Source organism: Drosophila willistoni, chromosome 3R, assembly GCF_018902025.1.
Source record: "Drosophila willistoni isolate 14030-0811.24 chromosome 3R, UCI_dwil_1.1, whole genome shotgun sequence".
NCBI lineage: Eukaryota > Metazoa > Arthropoda > Insecta > Diptera > Drosophilidae > Drosophila > Drosophila willistoni.
In genome coordinates, this window is record NC_061086.1 from 20730835 (window position 1) to 20754613 (window position 23779).

At 37.8% G+C, this 23779-nt stretch overlaps 4 protein-coding genes and 1 long non-coding RNA gene across 5 annotated transcripts in view; 2 read left to right on the forward strand and 3 right to left on the reverse strand.

Moving 5' to 3' along the window:
* Positions 1 to 11434, reverse strand: part of LOC6647993 (transcription factor E2f1) — a 36103-nt gene extending 24669 nt beyond the window's left edge. Inside the window, exon 1 of the mRNA XM_023178221.2 lies at positions 11248 to 11434. The gene's annotated coding sequence lies outside the window, so the exon portion shown is untranslated. The remainder of the gene's footprint in view (positions 1 to 11247) is intronic.
* A 1392-nt stretch (positions 11435 to 12826) lies between these two features.
* On the reverse strand, positions 12827 to 13613 carry LOC6647992 (protein archease-like). The gene is made up of 3 exons (XM_002070432.4): positions 13527 to 13613; positions 13436 to 13460; positions 12827 to 13317 (listed from the first exon to the last, which is right to left on the reverse strand). Exons 1-3 carry the CDS (start codon positions 13579 to 13581, stop codon positions 12927 to 12929), a joined length of 471 nt encoding a protein of 156 aa, XP_002070468.1. The 5' UTR covers positions 13582 to 13613; the 3' UTR covers positions 12827 to 12926.
* Positions 13614 to 14592: 979 nt separating this feature from the next.
* Positions 14593 to 17323, forward strand: LOC6647991 (circadian clock-controlled protein daywake). The gene is made up of 4 exons (XM_002070431.3): positions 14593 to 14697; positions 16201 to 16484; positions 16554 to 16851; positions 16912 to 17323. The coding sequence occupies exons 2-4, from the start codon at positions 16271 to 16273 to the stop codon at positions 17186 to 17188; spliced, it is 789 nt and encodes a 262-aa protein (XP_002070467.1). The 5' UTR covers positions 14593 to 14697; positions 16201 to 16270; the 3' UTR covers positions 17189 to 17323.
* A 75-nt stretch (positions 17324 to 17398) lies between these two features.
* Positions 17399 to 22293, reverse strand: LOC6647990 (DNA polymerase alpha catalytic subunit). The gene is made up of 6 exons (XM_002070430.3): positions 21970 to 22293; positions 20965 to 21911; positions 19864 to 20902; positions 18278 to 19802; positions 17740 to 18218; positions 17399 to 17678 (listed from the first exon to the last, which is right to left on the reverse strand). The coding sequence occupies exons 1-6, from the start codon at positions 22184 to 22186 to the stop codon at positions 17479 to 17481; spliced, it is 4407 nt and encodes a 1468-aa protein (XP_002070466.1). The 5' UTR covers positions 22187 to 22293; the 3' UTR covers positions 17399 to 17478.
* A 399-nt stretch (positions 22294 to 22692) lies between these two features.
* LOC111519197 lies at positions 22693 to 23678 on the forward strand. The gene is made up of 2 exons (XR_002724279.2): positions 22693 to 22782; positions 22844 to 23678. It is a non-coding gene; the product is annotated as an uncharacterized LOC111519197 (long non-coding RNA).
* Positions 23679 to 23779: the final 101 nt, after the last annotated feature.

The window sequence follows — 23779 nt, forward strand, 5'->3', positions numbered from 1 at the left end:
CTGTGACACATTAAAATGCAATAAATATGTATGTAAAACTATGTAACTAGCTATATATATATATATATATATGTCTGTTTGTTTGTCTGTTGGTCTGGCTATGGTGGATGGATGTTTTGTGTATATGCAAGTGTGAGAGAATGGAGAAGGTTGCCATTGAAGCGTTAAAAATATTTCATGCCCAACCTCAATATATACCCAGAGAGAGAGAGAAAGAGAGATCCATCCAGACATAGTATGTACTAAGTTTTGCCGGCATACATATATATGTATGTATGTGCAACCGCCAGTGGCAGTGGCAATGCCCCCCATTCCATCCCATCCCCAATCCCCAGCCCCCACCATGCCAATTCCTTTTGCTGTTTGCGCTGTTTTCCCGCATTCCCATTAAAAACTCTTATTATTGCTGCATTCGTTGTCCTTTTTGCGCATGCTCCAAAAACTACGCGTAGATGTTGCCTGCCCGATAAGCGTCATGGACGTACCACATATTGGACATTCGGGGGGGCGGCAGCCAATGGCAAGAGTCGACAAAATCAACTGCAACACAGCAGCTCAGCTCTATGGCTTCCCGAAAAACAAAAACAAAAAAAAAAAAACGCCAACTGAATGTTGCCACCGCCGCGAGTCTCGTTCGCATACTTACCCCAAGATCTCATGGCATTTCAGCATAATTTGGCGTAATTTTAGTAACAGACCAAGTCAGCTCAAACGAGAGAGTGGGAGAGAGAGAGAGACGGGGAGTACATGGCTTAAATGTCGTGATATTGAAGCCCCTGGACCAAGAAATTATGGTGGAGAATATTGAACATGTCTCAAGGTTGTTTGGTAATCATCTTCCCCCAACCCTTTTATTTACAATTATATATACATATATACAATATACATATGGTCCTTAATGGTCATTTGAATTAAAAACATTTTGGATTTACAAATTCGCTACCCCATAATTCACACTAGGTATATCTACCTGCCATTCATTTCCCATTCACCAGGAATGCAAAAAAAAGAAAACAACCCATTAAGCCTTTAGCCAGACCCACCAACCAACCGACAGACAGACAGACAGACGTGGCGCGCGTGTTGTCCTCGGTGTACTTTGTGTCCCTCACTCATCCCCCCCATTCCTTATGTATTATTTTCAACCGCAAATGAAAAATTTCCCTTAGTTATTTTAACCGATGACCATTGCAAAAATGAAGTTAAGCCAATTTGAGGTTAAGCCCCAAAGAAGGAATTCATTATTTTAGTGTTTCTTCTTTATTTTTACCCTTTTTTTTTTTGCTTTTTGGCTTGCGTGTCCTAAGAAGAAGGAATTTGCGCAGGGCCAACCGCAGAAATGCGACAAATGCAACAATAGCTGTAAAGAAAAATTCATGGGGCCAAAAAGGAAACCACAATAAAACATGAGAGACGATTGTCAAAGATAAGCTGCAACGAATTGGTCTAAGGAAGGAAGGTAAGTGAAAACTTTAAAAAAGGATATATGTATGTAAACTGCGTGGGAGTGCTTCACCAGGAAAATAAAATTCAAGCTCAAGTAATTCCCCCGTTTTTTTTTTCAACTATTGTGATTAGATGTCTCCTTAACTAACTACGTGGCGGGCAAACCAGTTTGTACGATAAGAGCCCAGACATATTCTCTTACTACATATAAAAGAGCGTAGACCTTGTTTGGGGCGGCCAACTCCAAAGGGGCATCATAATCAACATGGCAAAACGTAAACAACAACGCCAAACGAAAGGAGGTGCAACGCCAACGGCTGCGGCGGCGGCAGCGGCGGCTGCATAACAAAACAACAATAAAAGAAAAACAAAACCAAAAGGAAAACAACAAAAATCCAGAAGAAAACAAAGCATAACGAAGGAATCGGTCAAGGAAAAAAATTGCATTAAAGTCTCCTGTTAAATACTCTAATTTAAAACGATAAAACGATTATTTTTAAGCGTAGTAACTGTCGAAAAAAGAAGTTTAAGAAAATTAGTTCTTAGTTTTGGAATCATAGAATTAATTAAGACATTTTCTAAGCTTTCCTGTCTCTATCTAATATTAGCTAGCTCCTTTCTTTTATCTTTTTTTAAATCCCAATGGAGCAGAAGTTAACCCTAATATATGTAGTTTACTTTCTAGTATTAGTAAAAACGAGAAACTTAAAGTCGTTTTACTACAGATTTAGTTAACGGAACACCCTGCTTTGGCATTTTGGTCCATACCGTGCTTGATAAATTGAAAACTATACACTTTTCCAAAAGAATAATGCAAATTGAAAAATCTACTTATTTTCACAAAAAAAAGATATTTTTTAAAAAACTCGATGCGAACAACCTCTAAAATAGTTTAAACTGACCTAACCTCAAAAGATAGAATCCAAAAAGGGTTTTTCGAGATTAAAGACTTTCATAAATTACAAAACTTTATTGCTAAAATTAACCAAAAATTTGGATATACCTCATTTGAAAGAAACTTTCAAGACCATTATGCAAAAGCTTGCCGGGAGGTAGTCCCCTCCCCCCCGTTCCAAATGTTAAACCTCTTCTGTTGTAAGTCCAAGTGGGAAGGATGCAGGGCTACACCAACGAGATGAAAGAGCGAGAGCCCAGAGATGCGTGTCTGGGGTTCCTTTCTTTTTTTTGTTTTTGGTGCTTACACACACACATACACACATATGGAGAATTCCATTGAAATCGTTTGAAAATTGAACCCAATGCAAAGGACAAGACTGTGAGAAAGAGCGAGAGCGAGAATTAGACATTGCAAAAAGTTGGTTTCGGTTGACGAAAAGAGAGGAGGCGAAAGAGGGCACTAGCTGTTGGAGGAGCTTAGACGCGTCTACCACATCTCGTAATAAATATGCGCCGAGAGTTTTGCTGCCGGCGACGGCAACAACTAAAGATGACGTCGCGGACTTTGGTTCTCGTTTTGCTTTTGCTGTTGCTGCTGCTGCTTCTGCTCCTGCTAGTGGCATGTTCTTGCCCAATAAAATTGTGTAAAAATAACAAAAGCATTCAGCAGCAGCAAAGGAGAGAGAAAAAATGAAAAAAGGAAACGGATGCACATTACAAACTGAGCTAGAAGTGCTTGAGAGGATTGGATTGGCGGTTAAAGTGTCAGAGAAGCGAGGGCGGAAGGGGGCTAAATCCAACATTGGCATCGGCACCCGCATAATAAACCAGAGCGCATAAAAATTTGTGTAAAAATTGCCAAGCACAACGTATTTTATTCTGTTTTGCCAGACGACTACATTTACTTTGACGTTGCATTGCACATATGTGCGTGTGCGTGTGTGTGTGCGTGTTCGTGTGTGTCGCTGTATGTTTGGGGCAATGCAACGAACGTCCTCCAACAATGTTGCAAGGGTTGCCTCCACCCAGTTTTCATTACAAGTATTGCTTGCCGGCAAAAGCCGGGAGATGAAACGTTCGTCTGACAACAACAAAACATCCGGCGAGACAACACCATCACAACCACTAACAACAACAACAAGTGCTAGTGCTTGTTCAAAAGCAGATGACGATTCACTGATACCCTTTAAGATAAAGCTAGTATATTGGTAATCCATGCCATAGAAAAGAACAAATGTTTGGTCTGGTTCCCCTATTGAAATGTTTTTGAATGCCTTGTACGAATTTACTCTCTTTATTTCAATTCCAGCATACCCCAGCTGCAGTAAATCGAAAATAGGGAATGAAAAACGACATAACTGCAAGTGCTAAAGCAGAGCAGCAGAGCGCCACACAGACACACATGTAGAGACCGAGAGCTGAGGACGACGCCAACGCCGAATACACGAACACGACCATGCAAGTCAGCCAGCCCGAAGCCAAGTTGAAGTCTCTCTTGCTCTCGGTATCTTGGACTATCCCCCACGTAGTGTCGTTTATATATGCGTGTATTTGTGTGCAAAATGGAGCTTTGGCCTCCACCTACCCCCCTCTGCGACGCCTTGCTCCCTCCCTCATGATGTTGTGTCGTCGTCGTTGGCCAACGCAGCAAAATTTCATGAATGGAATTTGTAAATTTTATTTTCATTTGCAACGTTTTGCGTTTCTTTTTTCACTCTTTTTTTTTTTTTTGTGCGCTAATCATGTGGAGCGCATGGGAGTGCAGAGAGCTGGCGAGACAGGGACAGAGAGAGAGAAAGAGAGAGCGAGAGTGAGTGCCAGACAGGCTCCAAGTGGGGCAGACAACAACAATGATGTGGCATGTTGTCTGAAACTGGTTTTTTGTTGTTGCAAATTTTATTTGTATTTTTTGTTGCACATTTTCATATTCTGTCTGTCTGGGACAAGGAAGGAGATTCTTCTCTCTAATCAACCGAAAAGAGGGAAATATGTTTGTTCACCTTTTGGCTGGCTTTTTGTTTATCTTTCTTCTGTTTGTATTTTTTGTCTCTGTTTTTTTTTTTTGTTGCTTCTAATCAGTTCACCAACTCAGGCAAAGAAACTAATGCGTTTTTAATTGTAGTTGCCACATGCCCATGGGCTACTAATGACTTACTGTTGTTGCACCCCCGCTGCTAGTTTGGTTTTTTTTTTCCTGTGGTTCACTTTGCCTAATTACAAAGCCAACAACAAAATCGTAATTTACAGACAGAACGACGAGTAGCGAGTAAAATAATTTGAATAAAGAATCAACCTAAAAAAGGATATAGAACATCCCAAAATCTAAGATTGTATTTCAATCTTCTCAGGTTTAGGAAGAGTATACAATGATAGATCACTTTAACTTCAGGAGAAACAGACCTCATCTCATAGGATAGCAGCTTTGAAGCTGTTAAATTTAAACGAAGGCAGAAAAAAAGATGAATTGAAAAACCTGAAGATCGTCTTCACTAACAGCTTGACGATGTTTAAATACCCTTGTCGGTTTTTGGGTTTCCATTTTCTTACTTACAAAAGTCAATATAGAACTCTATTCTTGATCGATCAGTTCACATTATAGTCCTCCGATCCATCTGAATCCATCTCAGGACTTTAAAGTAAGAAAGAGGATTGATTAGATCGAGTCAGACGGATGTTTCCTTCTAGGAAGCAAAATATATATTGTCTCTTTTTGCAAGGGTATAAAGTATAAAGAGAGAGAATGGAGAAACAAAGGCCAGAATGTACACAAAACTAAGATCCAGAAGACCAAGGCACACTAAAAATAGCCATTTGACTTTGAACTTTGCGACCGCCAAGTATCGAAGCGAAGTGAAGATCTTCTCCAACACTCAGTGTCTGAGGAGAATGGAGGAAGGAAATCAGCATGCTAGCCATAAAAGCCTACGGCTTGTGTGTCCATATGGAGATTTATACGAATACTTGTATGTATACTCCTTCTACACACACACACACACACATACACACACACAGAAAATGTTTAGATATTCAGTTTTTAGATCAATGTCAAGATCAAGATGAAGGAACAAGTCGTGAAATGGGGTAAATACAACAAATATCTAACCACCTGTTTCACCACAGGAATATAATATTTTCACTAGGTAAGATGGCGCTTAAATATAAAACAACAAATCGAAATGAACTAGTAGCAGCTGCAGCACCCAAGAAAAAATTAGGCAGGTGTGTGTGTGTGTGTTTGTGAGTGTGTAAGAATAAATTATGAGCACGTACCGCACACAAACATAGAGCACACGCAGGATGCTGCAGGATTATAAAAGATCATCTCAGAGACAAACAGGAGAACGAGAAGAAGAGGGGAGAAAAGGAAATTCAGACGGAAGAAAAATTAAAGATCAATTCCATTCATTCAAGATGATGCAAAATGTTAACACACAGACACACACATACAAAAAGAGAGCGAGAGAGAAACAGCAATACAGAAGGGGCAGCTGCCTCCTGGCTTCTGGTAAGAAAATAGTGAAAATGCGGCGGCGACTTTGCGATTTTCCTCAAAAAAAAAATAAAAGAAAAGGACTTTTGTCTGAGGAGTCGACGAGTCTGAGAGGGCCTGGGCAGATGTGTGTGTAGCCCTCCTCTCCTTTTAGCCTGTCCCATAAATTGCATTCGTAATCGATTTTTTTCACAACTTTTCTTTTTTCCCATCTTGATCTTAGGGTGAAATTCTGCTGATGCTTGCAACATCTTGCTCGCCTTTCACCATAATTTCTTATGCATTAGGCAATTAGAGTACAAGAATTGTAGGTACATACTTTGATTTGGGTATCTGATCATCTGATTCTGTCAAAAAGCATTCTTACCCCATATAGATGAATTTCTTATTTATGGCCCAATCAAATCTAATCAATTTTCTATAATTATCTTCTTTGGGGTGAGTTACATGTTCCTCTATTTAAAATTGATTTAATTTTCTTTTGAGCAAAATCAAAGGAAGAACTTTTAAGGTATCCCATCATGACAATTGATTGTTCATTTCGAATAATCTCACTAGTTCGATTCATAAATGACATCGCTTTAACAAAAACTATCGCTTTATTTTTCTTAATCTCGATCTATTTAACTGATTATTCAAATGAGAAACTACAGGAAATTTGTGTATCTAAATGAAATAATCTTAATAAGAATTAGTTTTTTTTTGGTGATATTAGTTATTACATTTGTCAAGTAAAATTTTTTGATAGACATCTCAATTCTGTTGTTTCTTTTTAAAAGTTCCATTTCATTTTGATTATTTACCAACAATCTATTCAAAAATATGCAAATCAGTGGTAAATAATTCCGAGAAATCATATTTAAGTTTAATCAATTGGATATTTAAATTATTAAATTCAAAATATGTATATAAAAATGTTTGGAAATCATAATACTAACGATTTTAGCTATTTAGTCTATAAGAAAAGAGTTTTCAAACAGTATGAACCTAAAAGTATGCTATAAAAACGAATTTCAAAATATTTGACCTAAAATCAAGTTTCTAAATATTTTACTATATAGAATTCTCATCACATTCGAATTGCCTAATAAAATAATTTAAATTTATATTATTGACCCTGATTGAACTCGTATCGTTATCATCAAAAATTTTGTATGTTCTCCATGCATACAATGTTGCCCATTCCCAGGGTGTCTCTTGTCTCGTCTATGTTGATGTCTGCCTTATAAATCGTTTAAACATCCGTTTAGGTGACACACAGACATATGTAATCCCCTCCCCTTCCCGATCACTGCCGTGCGCCCCCCTCATAGCAATAATCATAACGATTAATCATTTTATCAATGAAGTGCGAAAGGAATAAAAAGCTAAAGAAGAGCGAACGACGAATAAAAAAACAAAAAAAGAAAACCACAACGAGTATGACCCAATTGGAGGAGCGTCATCAACATCATCATCATCATCGTCAAGTGACGACGTCACCCACAACAACAAATAAGTTGTCATCTCTGTGTGTCTCAGAGCTCTTCCTTCCCCATCTCCCCCCCACCGTGGTTCAGCACAACCTTCAGCCACCCACCCATCTTCATTCATTCCTTTCCTTTCTTTCCTGCCAGCAGCAGGAAATCATCGTTGGGGCAGAGAGTGAATTTTTGTTGTTGTTTTATTTTTTACTCTTTTTTTCCCTGCTCCAATTTGCACGCACAACAACAACAACAACAACAACAACAACAAGAATACATTTAGATATAAAAAAATGCGAGACGCTTCGTGACAGAGGGGTAAAAACGAAAAAACGAACCCAGAAATTCCATATTCCACTATTTTTTTTAAATGTTTTATTCTTTTTTTTTTTTTTTTTGCAGCAACAATGCGCTGTTTGCTAATGCGCCGGCTTCGTTGTCGTTTTTTTCTTCTGTTTTTGTTGTACTGTTTCGCTCTGCTCTCTCTTCTCGTACAGAATGTTAAAAATAGCCAGGGCGAAGCGACACAACCAACAATAAAAACAACAACAAAAGCAACGAGTCAGTTGAATATGATTGTCATCAAAGTGCCGACATTGTGATGCTCTACCTTTTGGGTGCAATTGCAACGAAATTTCTAATAATATAAAGGCAATTAATAGGTTCCAAAATTTCAACAATTTTAAAAAAAATATTACTCCAGTTTTTATCATTACTCTTTGTAACAAAAGTTGATGAAAATGGAGAATTGGAGTCAATGGATTTCCACAATATTATGGCCAAGGACACTTTAAATACCTTTAAAAAATACTAAGGATATATATCAATAATACAAATATTTTGTAAATAGGAGCCTCAAGTGTAGAAATGGATTATTTCCTTTGATTTTATCAAATTATTGAACAAATTGAATATAAATTTGTATGTACTTATATTCTTAGTCGGTTAGGCATGTTTTTTAAATAAATTTTAAATACATTTCACTAAACAAATAAAGGCAACGATTGCATTTATCTTTTATACAGAAAAGTGTACATTTATGTCGGCTAGGCGGCTGCAATAAATGAGCAAAAAAAGCTAAAGCGACCGAAACATATTAATGAAATCGTTTTTAACTCGTTTCGCTTAAGTATTTTATATATGTATGTACATTTATATATATATTTCTGTATTGTATATAATATATAAATGTGTGTGATTGTATTCTTGTGCTTGAGACATGCCTCCACACTGGCATATTCTTCCTCCCGGGGTATTATAAAAGTGCAACAACAAAAAGAAAAAAAAAACCTCCAATATCAATTTTATACTGAGACACACACACACACACTCAAATTACTATATGATAAATAACGATGACCTAAAGTGGTCAGGCTACAATCAAAATTGTATTTATAAGACAAATTCAAGTATTTCATTTTTGTATATATGATATAGCAAAATATGTAAGTATTAGCAGCAAGTGCGACAAATTTATTTCATTTCATTAAATTATTATTATTATTTTTTTTTTAATTTATTGTGTAAGCCCCCGCTGGGCTGCTGGTGTTGCCAGATCCAATTGAAAATGCTTAGTCATATTGATTAGAAGATATGTTTAAATATATATTTATTATTTCTTTGCAGCGATAAGAACCAGGAAAAAAATACATACATGGATGTAAAATGTCACACACATCATCAATAGAAAGATTGGGGAAAATTGTTTTTTCGGCTTAGATTAGGAAAGCTAAAAATATTGGTTAATAATTACATCTAGGTGAAATATTTAACAAATGAAGAACTAACGCTTGTTATATGGAATCAAACATGTTTCTCAGTTCAAAAGCAAAGAATATTCCTATTAGAAATATTTGGTAACAGTCTCACAATCAAATTGGCTGCTCTTTCCTGTTAGATTTGAAGATCATCACAAAAGTGACTGTAAAAATCACACTTTTACAAATGTTAAGGTCACAGTTGAAATACTCTGTAAAGTTGTCACCCTCCCTTGCTTGGAATATTTGAATAGAAGGGAGCAGATAGTCTTATAAGCCGATTGTAAAAAAAATAACCAAATCATTGTTTCCGCAATGATAAAGGAAAAACTCTTTTCAGATTCTAACGACACCGCCAGTTATTCAGGTGTATGGTATATATATAGAGAAAAAGCAAATGGAGTCACACACAACACAACAAACAGGTAACAAACAGAGGCGCTTAGACACCAGACAACAGAGAAGACAACTGGTTCACTACCCGAAAAATAAAAAAAAGAGGAAAAGAGATGAAAGACCCCAAGACTTGACCGAAGGCCAAAAGCAAAATCAAAGTAACCAAAAAAAAAAAAGAAAAAGTGCAGATCCATACTAAAATACTTGATGACACAGCTCCAATGTACGTTGTTGTTGCTGCTGTCGTTATTGTTGTTGTCTTTGGGTCTTCGATGGCCGCCATTTGCCCGGGGTCTGGGGTACTGTGGCAGTGGCTGAGCTGGAGACTGGGGCTGGGGGCCGGGTAAGCATGTGTATAACTTGTACCCAAAATCGAAGAAGAAGAGGAAACAACGTCGACGTCAGCGTCGCCGTCGATAATGTGCGAATGGAGTTGCTGAGTGTTTGGCGGAGGAGGTCATCAAACCTACATACTTATGTACATATGTATGTACAAACAACAGCCAAGAAGACCAAGCCCATTTACAAACAAACAAAAAAAATTGCATCTATTTCACTCCTTTTTTTTTGTCACTATCAGTCTCTCCATCTCTCTCTTTCACTCACTCACACACAGTTTTCCTCATGTCTTATCATATTCCAAAGTTCCGCTTTCAAACAATTTTGTAAGTATTTGCTTTTATATGGGTTAATTGATACGCTGATGATAATGTTGTCAGGCGTTTTTTCTTGTGGTTGATGCATTTCCCATGTCTTTTAAAAGTTAAATCAGTTAATACCACAAACTGAAATTATGATTTCTATGATAGGTTGCAGTCACCTAGTTAAAATGTCGATTCTCACGATGTTATCAAGTGTGTGTAAATTACTATTTCCCAATGTGGGCCCAAATGTTACGAAATTTATAGGTTTGCTTATTGGTTAATACATTTACTGTAATTTTTCATATAAAAGGAACAATCTGTGGTTCAAATCTGGTTTAAAATTTCATCAGATTAATCTGGCAACGCCTAATTTTAAAAAGAATTAAAAACCACTTATAAAAATTCAAAGAGAAACTCCCTAAAGGGCCTCGGACTGATAGCTAGAGCATATAAAAAGAATATGTTTGTATGTATATAATATACGTAGACACAATTGAGATAAATATACATTTGTATGCCAAACTCGACTTTTGGTTAATGTGACGTCAGCGCTTCACAGTCAGAGCAATTCAATTAAATAGAAGTTATAGACCGTTAGAGAGAGAGCGAGAAAGAGTCTGACTTACAGGTGTGACCCAACAAGGTGATACAAGTTCAATTGTAATGAAATAAAATGAAAAACCTGATGACACTTATCTTCACCATCGCCACGTTCCACCTCTTTGTCCACCCTTCTACGCCTAGGCTCTCACTGTTTTTTCTTTTCACTCTCTTTCTCTCATCGACCTTCTCTCTCTCTTGCTCACTCACAGTCCTGGCAGCTGTATGGTCAGCTGGAGTTTTGCCGGTATCGTCCTTTAGTCGCAGTCCACCCACCTTCATCATAAATAATTTCATAATTAATAGCAAATCGAAATGTGGCTCCTTTTGTGAATAAGAAGAAGCACTACAAAAAATGCCCAGCGCAGCACCCGCTATACACACACACATACGCACACACACTTGCTTCTCCACTTCTAGTACTACGTACTACCACATTTTTTTTTCGTTTCTTTCCTCTCTCTTTCTATGGATTTTTTCCGCCACGTTTTTCAGTCACTTTTTATATAGCTAAATTCATGATTTTGATCTCAAATTGTAGCTTATGAAATTACCTTTCGTTTGGAATACGTTTCAGGGCCTGTGATCCAGGCTTTTGGGCCGTAATTTTTACTTGAAATAAATGATTCCGCAATGTGTGTGTTTGCTAGCAGCAATGGCGGCCGCGAGGTAGGCAGAGAGCGGCAACGGCGAATTGAAAAGCAGCAAGAAAAAAAGTCGTATATATTTCTTTTTCTGTTATATGTAGTTTCTTTTCTTCTTTAAACACTTTTATCTAATTTGATTGCATTTTATTTACAAGAATCTTTTTGATAATTTTGCATGATGTTCAATGATTTTTTATCAATAAGCGCGGAGCACTGCGACGCGTTTCAGATGTAAAAAAAAAAACGCCAAATGAACAACTTTCGTGAGGCGGCGGCGGCGGCCATGTGTGTGTGCGCTTTATTGCCCATTTTGCTTTCCACTTTGTTTGTTTGTTTGTTCTTTAACACACACTTTCGTGTTCTTTGGAGTCGTTGTCTTGCCCAGTGTTGCTTTTCGGCCAATCAATTCAACAACAACAACAAGAATAACCAAGAACCATTCACGTTTCTATACATATACATATATATATATTTCTTTTAAATTTTTTGATCTTACCTTGGCAAGATCATCTAGAGCAAGCGGCAAGACTTTTTTTTGTTGTTTATATTCTGAACAGCTGACTGCCAGCTGATTTTGCAACGTAAACTTACAGTGGGTTTACACTATGCTGTGTTTTTAATCGATTTTGTCATCGAACCCAAAACACAAAATGAGTGTGTTTACACTACAAGTTTGAGTTTGCTTGACATTCCAAGTTTGATTATTGTTAAGTTAATTATATTATAGAAATAAGAGGAAATTTAATGTAATTCAGCGGACTCGTTTCTATTGCTTCTCAATCTCAATTATGTTGAATATAAATAAAAAAATACACAAATCTCTCCCAAAAGCAGACGCAGGTGTAGTGTAAACAGACTAGGAACATTACGTGACGCAAACGTGACGTTAATTGTAACGGCTGCTGTTAAATAAATTTTAAATTTAAATGATTTTATTTGTATTTTGTAGAATCTACAAAGTTGTGGCCTAGCAGAATACCTTTCTGGTTTACTATATTTACATACTAACCAGCAGATTTTTAAACCTTTTGAGTACATTCGAGTTGTTTCTGGACAGAAACTCACGACCTGCTGCATGAACAAACCGAAAGTGCATTGAACTAGAGTTTAGGACACAAGGGCAACCGAAATCAAATAAGTTTCGGGGTCTGGGAATTAGGCATCTTGGCAATTCACAAAGCCACAAAACAATAAAAGGGAATGCAAAAACAAGCCAAAAAAAAACAAGGGTTAAATATAAGTTACCCCAGACGCATCTTAATTGCATATGCACAAACAATTGAAAGATGAAAGTCATCTCATCCAACCTCTATGCGGGAAAGAGGTGGGGGAATAGCCGTGATTGCAGATTTTCGGGCCATGTGCAGTTTATATATATATATTTTTTTTTGGGTATATCACTTATGATTAATGAGGAAGGACATATAGCCACACTCACACACACATACACACAGTGGAGAATAAAGTTACGATAAAAAGGGGTGGCTAACGGATATATCAACAATTTTTTTTTTATTCAATACCTTTCATTATTTCTCCTCTTTCCGCCGCTCTTCCTGCTTCTTCTTGGGATCGCCCGTTGGCATTCAAATATCAATTATAACAAACACTTCATAGTTGCTTGCCTCCACATTTTGAACGATCTGCATGGCCGAATATGTGATGGCCTTCACCTCGGTGCCCTGAGGATGTTTGCCCAATTCGAAGGGTTCGCCATAGCAACGGCAAACGATCTCAAAGTTTTCCAAATCAAATTTGGTAATTTCCAGTTTTTTGCACACCAAAAAAGGTTCGGCGGAGAACAGGAAGAGCAGCTCGTCAAGAAAATGGAATAGCAATCCTTCCAAATCATCGCCCTTGGCTTCGATTTCATAGCAATGCTCAACTGAAACGTAATCCAATTCGGTCATATATCCAAACATTGAGACGCCGCATTGTTCGAAGGCCTCCTGAAGGCTATTGCCCCACGCATGGAGTCTGGTGAAAAAAGAGAAACAGATTAGATTTTTAGTGCCAGTGATATTCTGTAGGTATACCCGGATTAATAATAAGAGTAAACCACGCTGTTTTGGTCTCCGCTCTATTGATTACTCACTGCACATCCGCCGTGTGATCCAAATCTGAGTCATAAATGAAGGCATTATATATTTGTGTATTTTTGTATACCAAACACTTTCTTTACTTACATTCATATTTTGTTTCCGGCAACAGGAAATTCTCTTTGCTAAATTCCACCTCCATTTGTTTTGATTCCTTTGGCTAATGAGACCAACAGCAACAGGTTCCCAAAATAACCCATGCGTCATTTCCCATTTCAAGCTTTTTCAGCATAGCCCAGCAAACATATTTTTAACAGTCACTCCCCCAGCAAGTTAACTTAATACGCACTGTTAGCCCATCAATTAATGGAATGTAATGTTAAGTTGACTGTTTTACATGATTCGATTATATATATGATATGATTATATATATTGATACATTTTAAATAAGTTACTACAGTCATATATATTTATTTGTAATTTATTTATGTTTGAAAGCTCTTTAAACGCATTGCTGTTACGTTTTGCATTGTCAATTTTTAAATTCTTAACGTACTTTTGTGGTCGCAAAGAACATTTTTATTCACTTGTAAATTTTCTTTTGTTTATTTACATTTAATTGCGTTTATTTTTAGCGGCCTCGATTTAAAGTGCAGAAATTGAAGCTGCAGCCTTGTTATTAAGCCATTGATGAAATTTTGTTTCATTTAACCTTGATATTGAAATGATGATAATTGTTACACTTGTTTATTTATATGTACATTATGAGTTTGCCAAACACGCACAACATATGAAACATGATTCCAAAATTTGAATTATTCAATATCACACAAAAACGAACGAAAATATAACCATAAGCACGAATTTTTCTAATTAAATTCAGCTCAGTTTCAAATTATTCATTTCGCGTTTTGTTTAATTTTTTTTTATGAATCGAATTCTATTGAGATTTATGACAATTTTTTTGAGATGGATGCGAGGCAGAGAGGGAATAGGAAAATTATAACTTTAAGCTTTGGTTTTTTCCTACTTTTTGGAGGCAAAGAAAACGAAATTTTCCTCGAAATATTTCATTGTCCAAGCTTTGCTTTTTGGCCGGGCTCAAAGAGTTGGCTTAGTTGTTTGCGGCAGTTCGCATGATTCAGACGTCGCGGTATTCGGCACACCAAGAAAACATCAGAAGAAGAAAAAAAAAACGTACAAAAGTCGTGGAGGGAAGATTTTAAATAAAATTATTAAAAATTCATTTTGCATACGAAAGAAAAAGGAGTGTGCGTGCTTGCTATAGACCCAAATAACCGTATTCAGAATATTTTGGGTAAAAGTTTACAACAATAAATAACCAAACAATAATAACAACAATAACGAAAGTCTAATGAGAATGTGAATTAATTTCGCAAGTGACTCTCAAACTGTTGCACAACAAATAGACTCTAAGTTAGCAACTAGTTTTAAAGTTTGTTTAACTGACCGTTGGTTCGCATAGTCTTTTTCCTTCTTCTTCTTTTTGTATTTGTTGTTGTCTGTTGGTCAACTGCAACTGCAACAGCTGCAACAACACATAAAATTACTCCCTGCTTTGCCATATTATGTGTTGGTTGCTGTTGTTGCTTTTCTGTTGCATGATGATAATGTCTATAAACAAAAGCAACAAGGAAACACAACAACAAAAGCCCCAAATAAACCAAATGTGTCTTTACACCCGCAAGTTTGTCGCTTGTACAAGTCTTTTGTTTACAATTGGTAACAATTTTTGTTGGTTGTTGTTAATGTTTAAAAAAAATTAAATGCCTCTTGCTTACATTAAAGAGGTCAAGTGCAGACCCACAACAATAAAAAACCTAAAGAGATTACACAAAACTTCACATCATTTGGAGTTGGTTTTTTCTCATTTTTTTTTGGTTATTGCCCTTTAGGCTAGAGAATATGAAACTCTAAAGGGCAGTGACTTCCAAACTTTGATGATTTTAAGGGTTTCTAAATGGCATGGCCAGATAGGCTTAAAGTGGGTTAAAGAGAGTGAAATTAAAGGACTGTTTACAGCATTGTATTATTAACACTCGCATTTTCGGCAGAGTTTCTTTTTAGATGCACAGTTTTCTTAAAATTAACTAATTTTGAATTGACTTTAGGTAGTTTTTTTTCTAGAGATTTAGTTAATACATGATCTGATCTTTACATTCTTTAACTTTCTTTTCATTCAATCATGTTTTCAAAGAGAATTCTATTCCCGACAAGACTTTACATAGTTTTAAGAACAAAACAGACGGATAAATGATTGAATAGGAATGTATATGTATATGTATTGGCATTATTGTACTGTAAGGATAAATAAATATCGCAAGCTCAGTATTCTTAAAATCTTTGAAGAACAAAATTGATATTCAGACGGACATGATTCTATATACACACCTGCCAAATTAACTCTTAATATACTTTTTGTTATATATTCATGATCTTTATGTTTAATTACATTTGTTGTCAAACCGCATTAAACTTTTTATTAACGTTATAAACATTGTCTGACTAATAATGTACTTCAAAGGGTTTAACTTTTAAACTCTTTAAATGCTTTTTAACTTCATTTTCATGGTATTCCAATTTCATTTAATGATTTGGGTTTAAAACTGTCAACTCTAAAGTAAAGTGCAGCTCAAATGGTTAACAATTAGTAAAATTTCAGACCAAGACGAAATAAACCATAATATCGACCATGATTTTAACAAATATTTTCATTGTCTTTGCGTCAATTTAAACATAAACAAATGCAGATAAGCAAACAATTAACGATTTAACTATTATTGTATATTTGTAATTTCAGTTAACACATTGTTTACCCTTATCCCATCTTCCCCCGCACTACCTTGGCCCAGACACAATCAAACTGTAACATGCCAATGCAATCACTCTCAAACTGTAACAACCATGGATTTCTTTTATTTGCTATCATATTTGTGGGTTTGGCCAATGTGGCACAATCGTCGAGTCAAATAGATGTGGATGAGGATCTGAAACATTTGCTGGGTCGCTGTCATAGTCAAGCGGAGGATTTTAATGATTGCATGAAACAGGTTTTTAACGATCTAAGGGCATACTTTACGACTGGTAAGTGAAGCAGCCAAAGTGAAAGGGTTTCCACATACTTAATGTATATTTTGATGTCATCCTCTCAAGGCATTCCCGATCATAATATCAAGCCCTTTGATCCCCACTATTCACCCTATGTGGAATTGCGACGCGGTGATCCACATGGTTTGGGCAGTTTCAGTTTGATACTACGCAATGTTTCCGAGTTCGGTTGGTCACGCTCCGAGGTGACCAAATTTCATGCTGATATCGAAGATCAACGTATTGTGTATACTCAGTACTTTCCGGAGAAAAGTCTAGAGGGTCAATATGAATTTAAAGCCAAAATGCTTGGCAGTGATCTCAGTCGTCAGGGTTATTGGAATCTAACATTATACGATTATAGGTAAATCTATGCTATAACCTAATTATTCCCGCTATCCTCTACAATTTTCCAATTTTTCAGCCAAACTACAAGTGTTCGACGTGTGGGTAAACCTGGTTCTCTAATCAAAGTTCATGTGGAAGTGGATCGCATTGGTGGCATGGAATTGCATATAGATAATTTACTGAAAGGTCAACCTTTAAATCAATTAGCCGATGGTGTAATCAATAGCATGTGGCAATTGGGTTTGCCATTTGTTAGGCCCATGATAAATGAGCTAGTTAGTACAGCTTTTACTGACATATTCAATGAGTCATTTCGCAATTTTCCACTGGAGAAGTTCCTTAATCAGACGTGATTCTAGTTAAATATACGAGTGGGACTAACAAAACAAAACAACTAAAGAAGTTGCCATACAAAAAACAAATAAACTAATTTCAAACTCTTCATAATTTACACACTTTCTACATGTAAATATTTCAAAATTTCCATTCAAACAGATGAAAAATGGTCAGTTTTTGTTTGTCCCCTCGCACATTGTGTGTTTCTATATATATTTAAGTGTATTATATTAATATTAAAGGGTCTATTACTAATAATTATGAAAAGAAAATAAAAATTAAAGTTTAATTTACATTACGTTTAGCTTTAGACATCGGCCAAAGTGCTGGCTATCAGATCATCCCGAAGCTGATGAGGTTTGACTGATGTTTGCAAGGTCATCCGTGCCAATGAATGGCCAAAGATTTTCTTCAAAGAGATCACCTTATAGGCAGAGCTTTGCAATTGCTGATCAACAGCTTCATATAGATAACGATAGGCCTGCTCTAGTTCCGGCGTTAGTGTGGCTAAATAATATAGAAAGAACTAGTCAATTTTGATCATTTTAAAAGGGCCGTTTTAACTTACATTTCTGTTGCACTTGCTGTTTGTTTAGATCGAACATAAATCTCAAATAGCACAGCTGTTGATAAAGATCTTGTTCCGTATATTGTCGCAAGAGACTTCCACTTTTGCACTTGTAACACAATGGCCTTCTCATTTCCTTTTTGGCTGTAAACGTTCTGGTATTATAATTACAATCGGGATGATCACAAACAAGCCAATTTTTGTAGAAACGTTGGGTATACGTCTTGATGGACAATTGCAAATGGTTTCTTATGTATGCCAAGTATTGTAGGGGTGCGGTAGAACATTCCGTATTGGAGCAATGCTGCAGCACTGGGACATGCGTGGAATTCGGTCCTGGACGATAAGCAGTGGCCATCAATTGCTCTGTCTTGCAGGCCACACAGGGAAAACGGAATGGTTCACAGAGCCTAAAACGCTGCAGAGTGGTCTTCAGAAGAGATTCTCCCTCTGATTGTTCTGTCATCTCACGTTGCACCCTGTAAAGAGAAAGGAAAAGGCAATAAGTACGAGGAGGAGTGGATTCTCTTATGCTTACCTTTGGACATTCTGTCGGAATTTGGTAGCATCCAAGCCTAGGCATTCGGCAATGCGACTGGCATCGGTTCCCTCTAGCACTTCAACCATGCGAGTGACCACTGGATGAATTTGATTGCCCAAATAATAATTTGTATCTAGTTTTAAGTTCTCATTTGTCTTCAATTCATCCAAGTGATAGGCACGTTGCATGGCCGCATTTGTGGAGCCATCCACACAGATAACATAGTCGACCATGTCGCCCTTTTTGTAGCGACGATTCTTTTCGCGATTCATGCGTAGGGCCACCTGGACATGTGGTAAGGATGCACTATTCGCATATTCTTGAGGAGCTCGGGTCAATTGCTTGGTAATGACGTACAATGGCAATGGCACAGCCGATTGCAGAACTTGATCTTTAATGCGTTCCAATTGATGATGCACTGCATCGATTTTCTCTTCCAGAGGCTTCTCGGCGAGAATCTCATCGAGTACTCCCTTGCCCAGCATAATGGCCAATTGGGACCAATCGCGACGCACAATATCCAGACCCTTGTGCTCCTGTTCACGTTTCAGCACACCCTTGGGGGTCTTGCTCACCTTGACAGCGGCATATTTCTTCTTCTTGAGCAGCAGAAGGCACGAGAAGACACCATCTATATCCAATTCAAGTTGTTTGTATAACTTATTTACACTCTGTTTGATTTGATAGCCAATCTTATAGACCTGATCGTAATCGGTGATATTCGTATTGATCATTAGGGAATCGGTATCACCATAAACCACATCATAGTTCAGTTTCTGCACCAATTGTTGGGTATTCGTGAGAATCTCTCGTCCCTTATGCGTGACCAGAGCAGCCAAGTGTTGGGCAAAGAAACGCGAATGGGCGAATCCAAGACAACCGTACATTGAATTGGCCGTTAGCTTAAGTGCCATTTGCCGGATATGATATTGCATATGCAATTCACTCGACAGATCTGGGGCAGCCATCAGCTTCTTGACCTCACGTCGCGATTCCACTAAACGTTTCAATTGCAATGGCAATATACCCGGCTCAGCATTGGATTCCGGCAGTATGGGCAACTCATCCGCATCTACAGGTTGTTGGACTGTGGTGAAGCATATATTATACTCCTGTATAATGCTGGGATACAGAGAATTGAAATCCATTAGGAGTATAAATTTCTCATATAATCCTCGCATGGGTTCCAGCACCAAACCGCCAGCATAGGCAGCCTTCTTGCGTCCAGCTGTCGTTGCATCTCCTGGAGCTGTTGTGGCATCATTATCTGCGATGGCATTGGCTGCTCCTCCTCGTCGCACTGGCCTCTTATCGGGCACGATATAGTTCTTCTCATGGAAGGCATGCAGCAAAAGGAATTCATTACGTTCGGAGCGACCACCTTGAAGGGTTCGCGTCATGGTATTACCACAAATATTGGTTATCTGCAAGGCCAGAGGCATAATGTTGAGTTCACACATTAATCGGAGCATATAGGAGGCATCCTGCATGGTTAGCGATATAAGTTTCGTTATATTTTCGCCTGCAACAACAAATAAAGGGTTGATCCTTGATCCAAATGATTGTTTAGTTACCAAACTCACCCTTCTCGTACATCTCGAGCAGATCATCTGCATTGACATCCATTCGTTCCGACTCTTGTAATTTAAGAACCTGCTGACAGAGAGTTTGCATGTCATAGGATCTGGCACGAATACACTCCTCGGCGGAGCGTTTTACATCGCACACCATGCGACCCACAAAATGATCAAAGAGACGCCGGCCAAAGGATTGGGTCAATCGCAAGCGACCCATGCGTGACCATTGGGGTATTTTCAATGCCACAATCTGATCCGTAATCACATTCAATTGACAATCCATGGCATCGAATGTGACTATAAGATCGGGATCGATTTGTTGATACTGAGCCAAGAACCAGCTAAGCAAAGCCCTTTCCGAGTCATGTTTATAGATTTTCGTTGATTTATATTTGCCCAATTGTAGCTGCAAATCGAAGGGCCAATTGGTCACTGCCGGTCGCGTCAGGGCACACATATGACGATTGAAAGCGGGCTGCGGAGCCGGTCGATCGATATGGAAACGATTATGCGTCAACATGGAGATCATACAGATCTCGTTCTTTAAAGTTTTCGGATTCATTGAGGTGCGCACATTGAGAGCCAGCAGAGTCAAGGGAGGCGGTGCCGCAGCTGCTTTGCCCTTCTCATGGAATAATTCCACGTTCTTGGGCTCTATAATGGTGACATCTGTTTTACACCAACTCATCGGGGCAGGACTCGTCTTGAAGCCACTGATTTGCAACCAACCGGGACCTTTAATCTTGCGATCCAATAGAAAACGTTCCAATGAATTCGTTGTAGTACCAAATACATGGGCAATCGAATCATATTTCTTGTTAGCCACATTCGGGGCTGGCTTCTTGCCATCGTAATGGACCTCTAGATAATCACAGGTCTGTGGAACATCAATGCCAATGGCATGATTGGCAAAGTTCTTGCTAACTTTGCGAGAACGAAAATTATCCAGCTTGAGTTCGGCTGCAATTTGTGTATCGAATTCCTTATAGATATCGGCCACGGTAACCATTTGCTTAGTTGGCTCTTTGGTAATGGGATCTAGTAGCTGCAACGAAAGACACATAAATTGGGCCATGGGCCAAAGGATTCCTTGGATCAGATACTTACATATTGTCTGGGCAGTAGATACAAAACTCGATTGATATTTTGGACTCGCACACAAATGGATTTGCCATCCGCCATGCGTCCAAAGAGGAATACTTCACCGGGTAGTTTGAGAGGATCTTCCCAGGCTTCCCAGTACCAGAAACGCAGCTGTTCCTCATCGTTGGCTAGGGAAGTGGAACCAGAGGCATCTTGGTCAGTGGTTAAAACAGATTTTTCAAAATCATCATCCATTTGACAAATGGATTCCCAATTGTTTAACAATTTGCTCATGTCCTCGGGCTCAGAAGTAGGAGCTGGAGGAGGAGGAGCAGCAGCAGGAGGTGGAGATGCAGCAGACTTAACAGACACAGCTGGTTTAGTTGGAGAGGGCAGCTCAAATTGATTCTCATCATCCTCTAGACAACTGTAATCCATATCTTGTTCTTCCTTCTTTATGGCATCCTTTTTAATTGGTTGAATGCTGGGAACAGACGCAGGAGCAGCAGCAGGCGTGGTCTTTTTCTGTGGATTCGTTTCTTTGGGCTTCAAGATGCGTTCCAGCATTTCATTGTCATCCTTTTGACGTTCCTCCTTTTGGCTTTTGATGTTGCTCAAGAAGCTATTGACGTAATCTTTGGCAGCTGCTGCCTCCACTTTGCGCAGCATTTTGGCTGGTGCAATCACTTTTGTTGCCTGAGCGTCGCCAGGCTCGTTCTTTATATCACCCAGGATGTCGGCTAGGATATCATCATCCTTAACACTACTCTTAATGTCCTGCTTCTTTGGCACAGCATTGCTAAAGAGATTCCTTATGGATGCCTTGCCCTTGACTGGTTTATCCGACTCACGTGGTCGCTTGCCTTGGCCCTTGGCTGCCTTTTTGCCCTTGCCTTTTTCCTGCTCCTCCTCCGAGTACTCATCCTCATCCTCAAAGAAGTCTCTGCCATCTTCCGTATAGCCAGTGCCATCTGAAAGAATCCAAATCCCATTATGTTAAGGACAAAACCACTTGTTTGTTCCACTTACCATCTTCTATCCAATCGCCATTGCCATATTTCTCTTGGGCCCGCTTGTTATATTCCCGCTCATCCACCACTTCATAGACATCATCGACCTGCTCCTCCACCTGGCATTTGTTCTTCGTTCCTTTCAGTTGACGCAGTCGCTCCATGGCGGCAAAGCGACCATTTTTATCTATTCGCTGGCGCTTCACACGCGGACCAGCAGATTCAGAATCGGACATTGTATCTTGTTGTGGTTTTTTTATTTGCGCGTTTAATTAATTAATTTTAATTCAAATTGTTTTGTAAATTTTAGCAGCAGCTTGCCGCGTAGAGATGGCAAACCAGAATGGCGGGAAATATCGATAATTATAGAAGTATATAATTGCAGCGTAGAGATGGCAAAACACAATGACAGGAAATGTCGATAAGTATTAAATTAACTCATTGCCGCGTAGAGATGGCAAAAGGGAAAGGCGGGAAATATCTATAATTATCGCCTAGTTATCGAATGCAAATTCGAACTGGCGCGGTGAATTTGCCAAGCAAGCCCGACCATACTGAATATTCGCCGGACCAAATTAAATATGGAAGATAATGGCGGGAAATATCGATAATTATCGGAATTTCTCGAATGCGAGTTGAATTCGCAGCTACAGTTCGAATTCGCTCAGCCATACACTCATTTTGAGCAAGCCTATCGATAACTATCGCTCAATATATTTGCAAATTTTGCGGTCGACAGACGTGTTTTTTTTAAACATGAAGCGGGGTCCAGAAAAAAAAACAGAATTTCCCTGAAGTAATCAAGCAGCTATAACTTCATTAATTCTAATGGGTAAGATTAAAGAAAAGAATTTAATTAAATATACACATCTAATGATACATTCATATTCTAGACTAATGTGCCCTCCCCTGGCGGGGGAAGAAAAAATGCGCCAAGTCGTGGGGTTATCAAGCAAATAACCTTGCTTAGCATTCTACAGGAAACGCCTTATCAACAGAACCACTAAGCGTGTTTACCAAGTCTCCACTTTAAATTTCTTATCATCACTTTGGTATTCCATGGCCTGGAATTTCCAGATTTAAAGCTTCCCAATAACTCTGGAGAGTTTACAACTTTTAACTTTTCTTTAAAAAAAATGTTGCTCTTTTATTACCTTTGCCAACGTATTTGAAAAGATTTTCCCAATTTTGTCATTTTGTACAAACATATTTTTATAATTCTTAAAACCCTTAGTTATTCATTTTTTAAAATGATGCTAAGATATTCTGAAATCTCTCATCACACTAAGTGATTTATTGACCACATGAACAAAAAACAGATAAATTGATCAGTTTTTTTTAATTTTCGAAAATTTGAACTCATTTCCGTTACGTTATAATATATTTGAGATCAGGTTTTCCAAGTCCCATAAAGAATTCTCCCTTTTTGTTACTTAATCTAACAATTTCTCACTTCTTGAAATATTTAAAATCATGTTAGTGAATTTATTCTTTGTAGGTCGGAGTTTTCTTGCAATAAGTAAAATTAATAATTTGTAAAATTCATTACAAAAATTATAATTTATTTTATTGTATTATTCTGAAATTTATTATGGTGGCTCAAAATTTTAGTTTAACTATAACTTCAGTCATCAAATTTCCTATTTTATTTAAAAATATAATTTGGAATCAGTTAAGTATTATTTTGCACTTTGTTTTAAATAAAATTTGTTAATTAATTAATGTAAATCTTGAATAAACTGGTGTTTTTTTAAGCTTTAAGGAAATTAGGTAAGCCATTGAAAAACGTTTTCCATTTTTCACCTTAAGTCTATACACAAATAATATAG